Here is a 13,986-nt window from a genome sequence, read left to right on the forward strand (position 1 = left end):
AGAACGAGCCATATAGAGACTGTCCCAGGCAGACAAAGAGGTCACTGTAAAGACACCAATGTGAGGGCATGTCTGGCCATGTCAGGAGCAGCAGAGGCCAGTGTCATTGGTGCTCAGGGGCCTGAGGGCGAGTGGAAGGAAATGGGGTGGGAGAAGCCACTGGAGCCGTATCATCTGGGGCTTTTCTTAGGAATTTGTTTGGAGCAGAGGCAGCTGAGAAGAGAGAACTACCTCTCTGCGTGGGTCAAGCCACCTGCACTTTCGGGAGAGGTGAGTACCCTCACAATGACTAATGGGAGGGGGAACCCAGTAATCGCTCTTAGTTCCTCAGAATGCATTGGTCCTGTTTAATTATATCTATACAATGTCTAGCAAGAAATGCTGGCCTAATTCTCCAATGTCTACAAAATGTTGACATCCTAAGAGAAGGAAACTGAAATTGCATCACTAACCCTGCAGGGGCATTGGCAGTTAAGTCACTTGGGGTCCCCATGGCAGCAGCACTCCCCCAGGGATGGCTGGAGGACGGCTGTGGAGCACCAGAGCAGAGCTATCGATTTTCTGTTCCACTGAGGAAGATGTTTAATTGTATTTTCAGATTACCTCTGGGAGAAAGAAGAGAAAAGAAAAACAGTCTCTCTTACTACTCTCTCCACTGGTGAGCAGTAAATTTAAAATAAACCTTTTTTTCCAATGCTTTTCCTTATGAAAAATTTAAAGTATATACAAAATTAGAGAGGAGAGTATACTGAATCTCTCTGTACTCTTACCCAGATTCAGAAATTATCATCTAATGGCCAATCTGATTTTTTCTATTTATCTAGAGACATTTTTTTTCTGGGGTATTTTAAAGCATATCCCAGGCATCAATATTTGTTGAGTGCTTACTATATGTCAGACACTATTCTAGATGCTCAAAATACAGGAATTTAAAAAAAGTATACAGATAAAAATTCATGTCCACAAAAGTCTCACAATCTAGTTGGGGGGAGAGAGAGAAATAAAAACAATAAGAAAATTGTTAGGTGATAAGTGCAATGGAGAAATATAAAGGGGGGGGGTATGAGGGGCAGGGGTTACAACTTTAAATAAGGGGGTCAGGGTATGTGTGGTGAACACTGGGATGCACTAGTCAGATCCCACTTCAGGACCAAAGGACTTACTCCTCCAGCTACTAAAAAGAACCACTTCATCCAAGGTCACGACTCCTTCCTGGAAAGGCCTACACCCAATGACTGATCTATGCAGGAGTGTGAAGGCCTACACCTCTCACAGCAACTCAGGACAGCTCCAGAGGGTCATCTCATCTTTAGAACTCCTCGTAGGATTGGTTAAAGCTTCCACTGAGACCGCATTGCAGCTCAACTTCTCCTTCTGCCAAACCCTGCCTCCTTCCCATCCCTTGCCTTCCATAGTGTTGATTCAAGAGCATACCCTAATCAACTTCCTGCATGCTAACCTCCATTGCAGAGTCTGCTTCCTGGGGCACATGACCTGAGACAGTAGGCCTCCCTAAGAACAGGACGTTTTAGCAAAGATATGATGTATGTAAGGGACTGAGCCCTGGGAGTATCTGAAGGAAGAGTGTTCCAGGAAGAGAGAACCACAATGCAAAGGCCCTGAGGTAGAAGTGGGCCTGCTGTGTTTGAGGAATAGCAAGGAATGGAATGTGGTTGGATTAGAAAGAGCAAGGGGGGGCAGTAATGAAAGATTGAATCAGAGATGTAGTGGGAAGCCAAACAGTGTAGAGATGTACAGGCTATTTAAGGTCTAGGCTTTTTCTCAGAGTGAAGTAGAGAACTTGAGAATTTCCCAAAAGATACCTGTCACCCCCTTGCTGCCCCAAGCTGCCTCGAAAGACTTAACTCTCTAGACAAGATTTCCAGATATTCCTCATCTCCTTCCAGATGCATGACTCAGATAAATAAACTCACATCCAGCAAGGAAGTCCCCAGCCCACATACCTAGATGGAACTCCTAAGCCATCATTACCAGGCATACGAGAGCCCAGCTTTGGACAATGCTTTAGGTCCACTGGGCCAAGGTCCCATCAGCCTCTAAGCCACCATGTAGGGAAAGTCTTAGGAAGTCTCCTCTAGGGCAACCTAACATGCGGCCAAGGCAAGGAACAAATAGAACTGACTGTCGCCTTAGTTCATTGGAGAGTAGACACATGCATCTAGATATTGATACCTCAGTCCCTTGGTATAGTTCATGGTCAGGTAGAGCCTGATACAACTAGGTAGAAGGTGCTTCCATTGTCCATGGTTGGGTTGACCTCTAGGGAGATCTCTTGGAAGCCTCTCATTCAGGCCTCAGATACTGACCTAAGGATATACTCCATCATAGAGGATGAAATTGAGAAGACTTAGACCTTCTTAGAATCCATAAATGAGAACTTAAAATGGGAATTCACCTACCCTATGGAGCCCTCTCATCTTGTTCATATAGAAGAGGAATGGAGAGCTAAGTTCTGCCATGATTCCTATGGTTACACTTAAAGACTAGTGCCCATTTCCACAAGTCCCTGACCAGTCCACTTTAGTTCCTTTAATTTACCTGGCACAACCAGAGAAACCAGAAAAAGAACAGCATAAAAAGCCACTGTACGTGCCTGTACACCATGTGAGAAATTCTGCCAGACTGGCCTCCTTCTTAGCACTCTGGTTCATCAGTTCTCTGGGTTTCCCTGCCCTTTTCAGCTCTGAGCTCTGGTTCCTGCTTTTGGATCCCTTAGTCTGGTGGCCTGATTTATACTATTTACCATAACTCTAATCATGCCCGCCTTTAGGGCGTGATTCTTGGTACTTGCCCATCATCTCCACTCATGGTAACTGTGGGTCAGAAACAGCTCATGCCCCAAGTCCATGACACCTAATAAGAAAGAGATTTGAATTCCTGTCACACTGAACAGTCAAAAGAGGCCCAGACAGCAATGATTTCATGGAGCCCCTTACCTTGGACAGAGTCACTAACTTCCTTAGCCCTGTCACAGTCCTGTGCTATTGATCAGTGTCCCGCATGACCTTCTGGACATGTGTAAGGGGGTGAGTGGGTGCCCATGTCAGCTTTGTCCTCTACCTGACTTCAGATGCGCAGACAAGACAACTGGGGTACCTGCTGCTCTGCCATCTCTACACAAACTGGAGAGGGATGACCTCCAGCAGCTCAAGGTCAAGCTTCTGCTGCATACTCTCTTAACTTCTCCTCCTGGGAAACGTAAATGATCTTGATCAACATTTCTAAGGCTTTGGAATAGCTCACTCAAAGTCACACTAACTAAGGAAGTCAAGAACAACCTTGACCTCATGCAAGCTGAACATACCTTGTATGGCTAGTACCTTGTGAAGATCCACAAGGGAGCACATGTCTTCAGTATTTTAGCAAATCCTCCAAGGCTGGATCCTACACAAAATGATCCCAGTTTGCACCCTTTGTCTCCCGTCTCCCTCAACCCCATATCTGCACCATTGAACAGGGAGAAGAACTGGAATGATCCCCTTTTCATAATTCCCAGTGCCACAGAGGCCAGCCACAGGGCCTAGCAGGGTGGAGGGTGGTTACTAACCTGAAGACCCCTTGGGATGCCTTAGCCCCCCTCAAGCTTGCCCCTGGAAAGGGAGGGGATGGGCAGAGCTGATGGGGAGGGATGGTGTCTGGTGCAGTTTGGCGACTTGAGGTACATCTGTGGTTTGGAAAAAAGGTACCAAGTTTTGCGTAAGAGAACTGTTTTATTTTTTACTTTTATAAGTATTTTTTTTTTTAGGAATATTAGCCCTGAGCTAACATCTGTGCCCATCTTCCTCTACTTTATATGTGGGATGCCTGCCATAGCATGGCTTGACAAGCAGTGTGTAGGTCCGCACCCGGGATCCGAACCATTGAATCCCAGGCCGCCAAAGCAGAACGTGCAAACTCAACCACTGTGCCACCAGGCCAGTGCCAAGAGAACTGTTTTGAGTAGATTCATAAGATGATAAAATTCCATTCAACAAACAGTTACTGACCTCTTTACTATATGCTAGGCACCAAGATAAAAAGATGAATCCTCACTAGCTCAACCCCCCAAAGAAGTCACAATAAAAAAGACATACAAGCAATGACAATGCAGAGTGAAAATTGTTTAGAATGGATTCAAGTAGCAGCAGAGTGTCAGAGAAAACAAAAAACCCTCCCACCAGATTTTAGTTTCCCCTTTGCCGAACTTATTACAATCTATTCTCATATGGCAGAAGAAAATAATTCATTACAATTGTCTGAAACATAATGGAATATGTTTTAGTATATAAAATTATTTATATAGAGTATATTGCTTCATTGGTTTTTCTGATAATAAAACCAATACATATCCATGTTTTCAACTCATGTTTCAGGGAATTCAGGACTGCCTAATTAACAAAGAAAAAAACCCTAACCTGGCAACCACTGTAAAAATTATGAGAAACAGATTTTTCTGATAACTCTCTATTCATGTGTGCACATACATTCACACACACGCACACACACACACAGTTTTTATCATAGGAACCATACTGCTAATAGGCAATCTGATGTTTTTCACTCAATAATGCTTGGTCCATCTTAAATACTGTATTCCCTGGTGTAGTGAGTGTCTGTTATTTTTGTCTGCCTTATTCCCTTACCCTGATTCCTTCTAGGTAACTGCTCTATCCTTGTAGTTCTGGAGGGAGCCCTCAGTCGTAGCACCTCACATCTTCCTCCCATGGCCCTTTGCACAGGTGATTGACCCAGTCTGGTTCAACCATGGGACAAGCAAGGTAAGCAACAAGAAGAAAATTAGCCATCCAGCTACCTTCTCCTCCTACCCACTCTCAGATTCAGTTCTGGCTCTTTCCACTCTGGAGGTAGCCCATAACATCTTATCATTTGGGCCCAATTTCTTTATTCATATACTGTTTTCATTTCCATGCCTTCACTTTGCTTGATTATTTTAGTCTTTTTATCTGCTCACTTCCATTATCCTTGGTTATTGTAACTTTCTTCTGATGGTGACTTTCCAGATTCCACATCTACTTCTCCTTTGAGTTATATCAGCAGCCATCTCCAGTGCTGGCATTCTGTGTCAGTCTCTTTAAGAGCGACAGATCCATAACTATAACAGTAGCTGTGGGGGCCTTCGCCAGCTCTGGCTGTCTATTCTTAGGCCTTTCATGAACACTTCTTCTGCAAGACTACTCTTTTTGTAAAGAAAATGTTGAGCGGAGAATCATAATGACAGAGTGGATAACAGCTCTTTAAGGAACTGACAGCTCCTGGCTCTGCAAGACTGTCATGATCTTCCAATGTGGGACAGCCATCACAGTCTTGGCATTTGAAGACTAAAAGTAAACAGGCAACCCTCCATCACTTCATTCATTTATTTAAGCAAATAGATTTCCAGATGTTGTAAGAAGGGCTGAGAAATGAAAGATGAGTAACACAATATCTTTTCCCTGAGGAATTCACAATTTAGTTGGATAGACAGCTAAATACATAAGCAGATAATTACACTGAAAGACACAATCTTATAAATATATGTATAAAATACTTTCTTTTAAAAAACATGCACCAAAAGGACATATACCAGAAATTCGTAGTGGTTATCTCTATCAGATGATTTTCCCCCTTTTTGTTTACTCGTATTTCCAGAATTTTTCCTTCAATGTGTATTTATTATTTTTGAAATAAGGAGAAGAGAAGGATGTACAAAAAGCAGCACAATGGGATAGATGCTATATTGGAAGTGTGTGCTGTACTCTAAGGAAGCCACTAACTTGTATGAGGAAGTCAAAGAAAAGCTTGCAACATCTACCTTTCTAGTCTTACACTCATATGTGTCCCTCACGTGCCAACCAAATGCAATTCATGGCTTTATTTGGATCCTGATCCAAGCAAACCAACTGTGAAAATATTTATAAGGCAAGTTGGGAAATATGGACTGTGACTGGATATTTGATGATAATAAGATAGTATTATTATTATGAAGAATGATAAAGCTATTACAGTAATGTTGGAAAAAAAGAATCCTTATCTTTTAGGTAAACATTCTGACTACTTATGGATGAAATGGTATGAAATCTGGGATTTTTACAGGTAAATAATCCGTTGGGGTTGCAAAGTGGTTGGGGATATAAAATAAAAAAGGTGGTCATGAGTTAATGATTATTGAAGTTGGGTAATGAATTCATGAGAGCTCACTGCAATATTTTCTCTGCATTTGTGTTTGTTTGAAACTCTATAATAAAATACGCAATAATAATTAATACAGCAATTTTTCTATAGTAAATAAAAACATCCCTCAAATATCTCTATCTTCAGGACTCAGCTCAAAAAGCATCTTCTCCACCAGTGAATGAGCACATGACAATCAATCTATGTGTATGTTGACATGTGCACAAGCATCATTAACAAACTCACTGTACATTGTAAGTAGTCTGTTTCATGATAACCTGATCTGTCAATGACACTTGTTTTTATAATTTCAACATATTTTTTATATTATTCAAAGTTTATAGTGTGCTTACACAAAATAATAAAATATTTTAAACTTTTTTTATTATGAAAAGAGACATCTCCTCTTTGAAACCTTTTCTGACTATCCATTCCACTATTTGTACCTCACTTGAACTCTGCACATATAACAGGGACCCATAATACACTCTTGTGCTTATTATTCTCTTATATTTAAATGAGATCAATGTGCAGCATATGAAACTTACCCAGTAAATAGTTGCGGTGGTTGTTGTTGTTATAATCACAGTCCTTTCTATTAGGCTATAAGACCAGCAGTAAGCATATCTTACTTGTCTTTGTATACCCAGCAATTATCTCAATACCTGGTACATTTCTGGTGCTCAGTAAACATCTGTTAAATGAACTAATGAACAAATGAAACTTAGGATTGTTCCATTCATAGACCTATGCTAAGTCGAGCAGAAACATCCATAAGACTAAGGAATGTACACTAATTCATGCCCTACAGTTTACTTAGTGCTCCACAGCTCGTTTGATCAGAAACCTAACATGTTCCTAGATTTAATGGCCATTTAACACAGTCACTTTGAGTCCAAATGGCAGAGAATGATCAAATACCGTTTTTATTTTTGTGAGTAATGCAATGTGCTCAATAGCCATCCCTTATGTTAATTTCATCCTGAGCCTCTCCCAACTGCAAACGTATGGGGCGGAGAGAAATGAGTCAGGAACACAACAAAGAATAGAGTGAGGCTGAGGGATTAGGTCAGCAATAGAGTGAGTCTTAGGATTGGTGAATGGCTATTTCACACAATACTGGGTGATGTTTCTTAAAAGCTGAAAACATTTCATGACTTACTTTTAGCCTGTGTCAAAATATTCCTGGCATCAAAATGATTTGATCAAAACACATACCCATTTGAACTCCACAATAACATTATGAGGTAAGCAGAGCCTGCCATCTCTGTTTTCAAGAAGAGGAAATTTACCCTTCACTCAGCTGGGATTTTAAATTGTGACAATTTTTTAAAACACAGTATACTGGGATAATAATGCTGTGTTATCACTGCCAAGAAACAACTATTTGTTTTGAAGTAGCTGTTAGATTAAAAGTACTCTTTAGGTTCTTAAGCAAAGTATTTGAATGACTTCCAAACTCAAAAACCTCCAGAAAGAGAGGGATTTGTTTGTTAGCTTGTTTGTTTGTTTGTTTTTAGGGACTTGAATGACTAACCTGCTCCTTGAAAAGCAGAGGCACAGAAATCAAAGGCCTGATTGTGCTGAATCCTTCTCTTTGGTCTTTATTCAGACTGGTTCCCAGCATGCCACAGTCCAAAGGAAAGGATCCAAGCTCTGCTTAAAAATCAGAGACTAAAGAACCTACTCAGCACCCTGCTCACATTAGTGTTGCTTGTATTCATCATTAAAAGTCTTTTGATAGCTGCTTTTATGTGATAATCTTAGGCTTCTGGAAATATTTTCAGAATATAAGCAGCACCTCCCTGACCTAGTTATGATGTAAAATTCTTTTCCTGACTATCCCTTCTCTTCAAGGACCCCTGGAACAGCCAGGTCCGTAGGCATAATTGAATTCTGGAGAAGAATGTTACAAAAGTACAGTTTTTGTTGTTGTTGTTTGTTTTTTGGTAGTGGTGAAGGGGAAGTTTTCCCCTTGGTGGGGAAGGGGATATTTTAGAATGAAACTGGCTCTTGCTGCTCACCTACCCAGGACTGATGATGACATTCACTCTTAGGGGAAGATGTAGCGATTTTTCAGTTCTGTTTCAGCATCTAGGAGAGTTGAGAGTGTGTTGTAGCAATCTGACTATTTGAAAGAATATTCCTTGAATTTCCCAATTCAAAAGACTTCATAGAGCTGAGACACAATGAAGAGCACCAAAGGACGCTTGGTATGTCAACCCAAATCACAAAAGGCAGGGCTTTTCTAAGGATATAAGAATTATGTCTACCTTTTGCGTGCAGAAGGGGGAATGGAAAGAAGGGATTCTGGGGCAGCTATCCCATAAAAACCCCAAAACAGAACCCTTCACACGAGGTTATCCAACTCTCCTTGACAGGTGCACAGACAGGGAAGGCATTGGGTCCTTGAGGCAGCGTTTCCTTGGGAGGTTACGACAATGATGTCCAAGCCTACGGCAACCCGGGTGACCCTGAGCGCAGGAGCACCCCTAGGACTGCGGCACGAAAATACGCCAGCCCGTCTGTCGCCCCTCCCCCTTCCATTCCCGGGAGATTGGAGTAGCTTTGAAGTCGCTGACGCCATCCCTTCCCGCCTCTGGCTTTCAGCGAGCATGCGCTTTCTTCCTCACTTCCTCTGAAGGAGGGAGCCCGAGTACGGCTACGCCCTAGCCGACCCGCGGCCGGCTCCGCGTGACAGGAACTTCAGCACTCACGGCGCGGACAGCGCTCTCCTCCACCTGAGGACCTGCCTCCCGAGCGCCCTGAGCCTTTCTAATCCCTTTACTCCCAAAGGGCGCGGAGCTCCACCGACCGCCCGGTCCCCGCCACTCTCCCTCCCTGCGTCCGCCCTCCTAGCTCTTCCTGTTTTCACTCCTCCTTTTCATTCATAACAAAAGCTCCAGCTCCAGGAGCCCGGCGCCAGGCTGTTTCTGAGCCAAGCGTGGAAGAATGGGGTTCCTTTGGACCGGCACTTGGATTCTGGTGTTGGTGCTCCACAGCAGCCCACTTCAAGCTTTCCCCAAACCGGGAGGCAGCCAAGGTACGCGGACGTTTTCCTTCCCATCTCTTTTATTTCGCCACGAAAAGGTAAAGCTTGGCATAATCCGTGAGCTGTAAATCACCTTGCCTCATTTTCGGATCAAATCATATCCGTGCATATTGACAAAGAAATCAGTTTGAATTCAGAGACAGAAGACAGATTTTTCTCCCCTACTTTTTAAATGGTAGTGCAATAGCAGGGTTGTTTTGAAAGATCTTATTTTGAAACTGGGGACTGGGGGTGGGGGGTGGCTTTTACCCCTAATAAAATGGCTTTTTTTCCCTAATTGTCTTACAGTCTTTCTCAGATGTTCTATTCATAACATGTGCAGTGTATGATAAAAGAGCTTTTAATGTGCTAATAACGCCAATTCAAATTATGCTCTGTAGTTGAAAACAGCTGGTAAACCAAGTATTGGAACTATATGTTAGGTTTCTAGTTAGAAAAAAAGTGTAATTCTATAAGCAAGGCAACATTGATAATCACTGTTATTGTATAATCTTGATAATCTTTGTTAATATATATTTTTGTTTCACAGTCATCCAAAACTATTTCTCCTGTTTGTTTTTCTTTTTTGGAGATTTTATGTAACGAGACATAGTGTATCTTTCCGATGCACAATTAAATTTATATTTGTGTGTGTTTATTCTAGACAACCCCCTACATAATAGAGAATTGAGTGCAGAAAGGCCTTTGAATGAACAGGTAGGTCAAAAGTAAAATCATAAATGTTACTTCATTTTATTTTAGTTGTTATTATTTAATGTAATTATACTGTGACATTTTAGCCATTTTGAATTCACAAACCTCAGGAGCTTAATAATAAATTGGGAAATATAGGATGGGAAATATAGTTTTGGTAATTTCTCTGTCCTGACAGTTATATACACAGAGTTTTGTATAATACACAGAGCTGGCTGTATTAATAACCCAGTGAGCTCAACATCACATCCACTCTATTGTGATATTGTTTAATTTATCAGAGCTTTTTCTTTCACCAATCTTATAAGACAAGGGAATTAATATTTATAGACCATCTTCCCTTTTAAAAATCTCATTTAATCCTATGACAATGCTTTGAGATAGAAATTATCTATATTTCACAAACAAGAAAACTAAATCCCATAGAGATTAAATCATTTAGCTCTCATATTTGGTAAGTGGTGAAGCAATGATTTAAAACCAGGTCTATCTCCTGTTTGTTTCACAGATTGCTGAAGCAGAAGCAGACAAGATTAAAAAGACATACCCTCCAGGTAAAAAGAAATTGTATTGATATTAATTTAAATGATGTAGGCTATCAGAATCTTAACTAAAATGGATGTCTTGAGTTTGGGGACTTTTCTTCCAGAAAACAAGCCAAGTGAAAGCAATTATTCCTTTGTTGACAACCTGAACCTACTAAAGGCAATAACAGAAAAGGAAAAAATTGAGAAGGAAAGACAATCCATAGGAAGCTCCCCATATGATAATAAATTGAATGTGGAAGACGTCGATTCAACCAAGAATCGAAGACTGATTGATGATTATGATTCTACTAAGAGTGGACTGGATCATAAATTTCAAGGTAAATGGGGAAAAAGAACTTTGCTTCCCATTTTCTCTAACTTGAAGTTTCCCATTATGGGTTAAGAGAAAGTCCTATATTTTCAAAATACCTCTTATACACTTAATCCTTTGTTAGTCAGGACCAAAACTGAGATGAAGTCCAAAGTTACTGATAATATGTGATGTCCCAGCTCCACAGAAGCCCAAATTTTCTTTTCTCTTCAAAGCTTCCCTTACTGATTTTTTGGAAAAAAATTTAAATCTACTATCTATATTTTATGTTTTGAGTTCATTTTAACATTCCAATTTATTTTAACTATTAGTACAAACAAAATATCATAATTCTCAAATAATTAAATCAATAAAATACCCTTCCCCAAAGGTGAAATATCCATTACTTCCTTTTCAGTGCTCTCTTCCTAGCCATATCCTTTCTTTCTAGGTCATTCTAACCTGCCATGGCTTCAACTGCCATCTATATCCTGATGTCTCATATCACTAGCCTAGACTTCTCTGAGATCGATCAATCAATCTATCTATCTATAATTTATATATATATGTATATCTACTCAACATCTTCCCTTGAAAGTCTCAGAGGCACCTCAAATTTAACATGTCCAAGATTAAACTCATAATCTCTGTCCACCTTACAACGTCGCCCTCTTAGAGGGCTCTTTCTCTAGGAAAGGCACTACTACCCATCCAATATTTTAAGACAGAAATCTAGGAATCCAACTATTCCTCTTTTTCCTCATTTCTCAAATTCTAATCCACCAGACTTTACCTACCATGTATCTCTCAGATGTTTTTTCTCTATCCACAATCACCACCAGCCTTGTCCAAGCTCCAATAATGTCTTACTCGAACCACAGCAAAATCTTCTACCAGATCTTCCAGCATCTGTTCTGCCCCTCTCCAACTCCAATAGCAGCCAGAGTGATCTTTTTAACACATAAATATGAACATGTCACTCTTTTGCATAAAACCCATTCATAGATTCCCATATCTCTTGGAATAAAAACCAAAATTCTTAATGTGGCTTCCACAGTCCTTCAAGGACTGGTTTCTCTCTGCTTTTCTCAGTTCATCCAGCACTCACAATCTGATAGAAACCTTGTTCCTTTCCTTCATTGCGCTTAATGCAGGTCATAATTTTACATTCCTAAGTGTGACTAGTTATGACTTATGTCCTTCTCCTCAACTAAATTGAAAACTTTATGAAAACAGAGACATTGTAGCCCCAGTGTCTGGATGCTCATGAATTCATTGCATGAATTGATGAATGAATGAATGAACAAGTAAAAGAATACATGAGGGAATAAACAAACTATTGTACCTTGGCATTGAGGAAGAGAGTGTGTTTCCCATTCTGAGAACCAGTGCTTAGGAGTGACTATAGATTTTCTTGTATGTCCTTATTCTGTTCTGTGTCCACAAGAGAATTATGCTGATTATTTCTGCCAGAAAACAACTACCAATTAAAATTGTCTTTCATTGGATATCATAGCCTGAAGAGAGTTCAGAAGTGTTTTGTCCATATATGGGGTGGGGGAGATGGTTTATATTTTGAAACATTTCATATTGCATACTACTTGAGGAAATTTAGGGTTTTTTCCCCTTGAAGTCTACTTTTTAACCTAAAATATTTGGACTAGAAATAAATAGACACTGGGCATAGCTGCATACAAAACAGATTCAACCACTCTGAACTGACCATTTCATTTAACAAAATTAAAAAATAGTCTAATGTTTGTTTGACTGAATCTTTTTGGTCAAACTGGTTGCACGTGCCAGCAGAGGCACAGATCTGTTTGTGATCGGACCGCTAACTTGAGTAACTTACTTTTAAATTGTTCAATGTTTTATTATCATCCCAAACGGCCTCAGAAATACCAAGTACTTATCCTGATGGCTCTAGGTTTATCCTATGAGTCATTTTAAGTCCACTTGACATTACAGAGAAGATTCTTAGAGAAAATGATTTATGGGTGAATCATATGATTTATGATATAAATCATATCATTTATGAGGTCTCCCCTCCTACCCTGAAAATCTTGGTACTGAAGGGTTTGGGACCACCAAGGTGACTAGGACCTGAGAGGCATGCAGATTTACATCCCAGAAGGGAGGGCGAGGGAGCCTAACTTCTGCAGGGTACTTTCTCGCCTTTAGGAAACCTCCAAGCGGGCTTGTGCTATAGGGCCCATCAATTCTCTTTTTCGGTGCTTTCTACAGTATGTGTGATTCGGGACTTTTCCAAGTTTCTTTTGTGAAGTAGTGCTTTTGGGTTCCTGTGTGCATTCACCAAACAAATATTCATTGAGCAATTGCTGTTTCTGACTATGAACAAGACAATAAGCTCTGTGCAGTTAGGGACCATGCCTCAACTATTTATTACTCTATTTCCAGTTTTGGCCCATATTAAGACTTTAATAAAATGTATTGAACAAATGAATGTCAAGTGCCATATTACATGCTGAGGATTCAAAACATAACTGGGAAGATGATGACTTGGAACATGGCCCTTTCACATCCACTTAGAAGGTTGTTGCTGATTTTTAAAAGTTATAAATGTTGAACTCATGTTTGGCTTTCCTCTGAGGGTCTATATGGGAGGGTGAAATACCCCTTCATGAGCAGTAGAGAAGTCGTTCTGAGTAACTCCGTCCATTTTAGAGGAGCCAGGAGAAATCAGTGGAAGGTAAGGAGCAATGCCCAAGTGCTCAACTATTAACCCCATCTAGCAAAGCTCTTCTTGGGGATGCCTAAGATCCTGGCTCAAGAGAATAGAGCAGTACAGCAGAGGAAAGAGGCTATTTCTTCAGAGCATTGCTAATGTCCTCCTCGATGTGAAGTAAATGAACTGAAAAACAGTCATCTCAGTTATTTTCCAGCTCCAGCAGGCAACCGATATTCTTCCTTTTTCAGATCCTGAGGGATAAGTGGGAAGGGAAATAAATTCTTCCACCTCTGCATAGACCCTGGCAGCTTCTGCTTCACATATTCCCAAGAGTCTGTGTTGCAACCCACAAATGGAAAAATCAGACCTAAATGATAGTGAGTCCCTGCTCTGGAAAAAATGGATGCTGAGCCCAATTGTCAGTCAGCCAGCAGGAGAACTGATCTGTGGTTTTTTCTTAGGGGCTCTTCTGCTTGTCACTCTGGTACACAGGAGCTCAAAGGGCTCACATCTCAAGGACTGGCTGACAGCTCGGCAATAATAT

The 13,986-nt window shown here is 40.7% G+C and overlaps 1 protein-coding gene across 1 annotated transcript in view; it reads left to right on the plus strand.

Annotated features, from left to right (window-relative positions):
• Positions 1-8,947: 8,947 nt before the first annotated feature.
• Positions 8,948-13,986, plus strand: part of SCG3 (secretogranin III) — a 36,752-nt gene continuing 31,713 nt past the window's right edge. The window contains exons 1-4 of the mRNA XM_046654641.1: positions 8,948-9,214; positions 9,867-9,919; positions 10,425-10,470; positions 10,566-10,781. Coding sequence (XP_046510597.1) covers positions 9,124-9,214; positions 9,867-9,919; positions 10,425-10,470; positions 10,566-10,781 — 406 coding nt within the window. The 5' untranslated portion in view covers positions 8,948-9,123. The remainder of the gene's footprint in view (positions 9,215-9,866; positions 9,920-10,424; positions 10,471-10,565; positions 10,782-13,986) is intronic.

The sequence above is a fragment of the Equus quagga genome, chromosome 2, assembly GCF_021613505.1.
Source record: "Equus quagga isolate Etosha38 chromosome 2, UCLA_HA_Equagga_1.0, whole genome shotgun sequence".
NCBI lineage: Eukaryota > Metazoa > Chordata > Mammalia > Perissodactyla > Equidae > Equus > Equus quagga.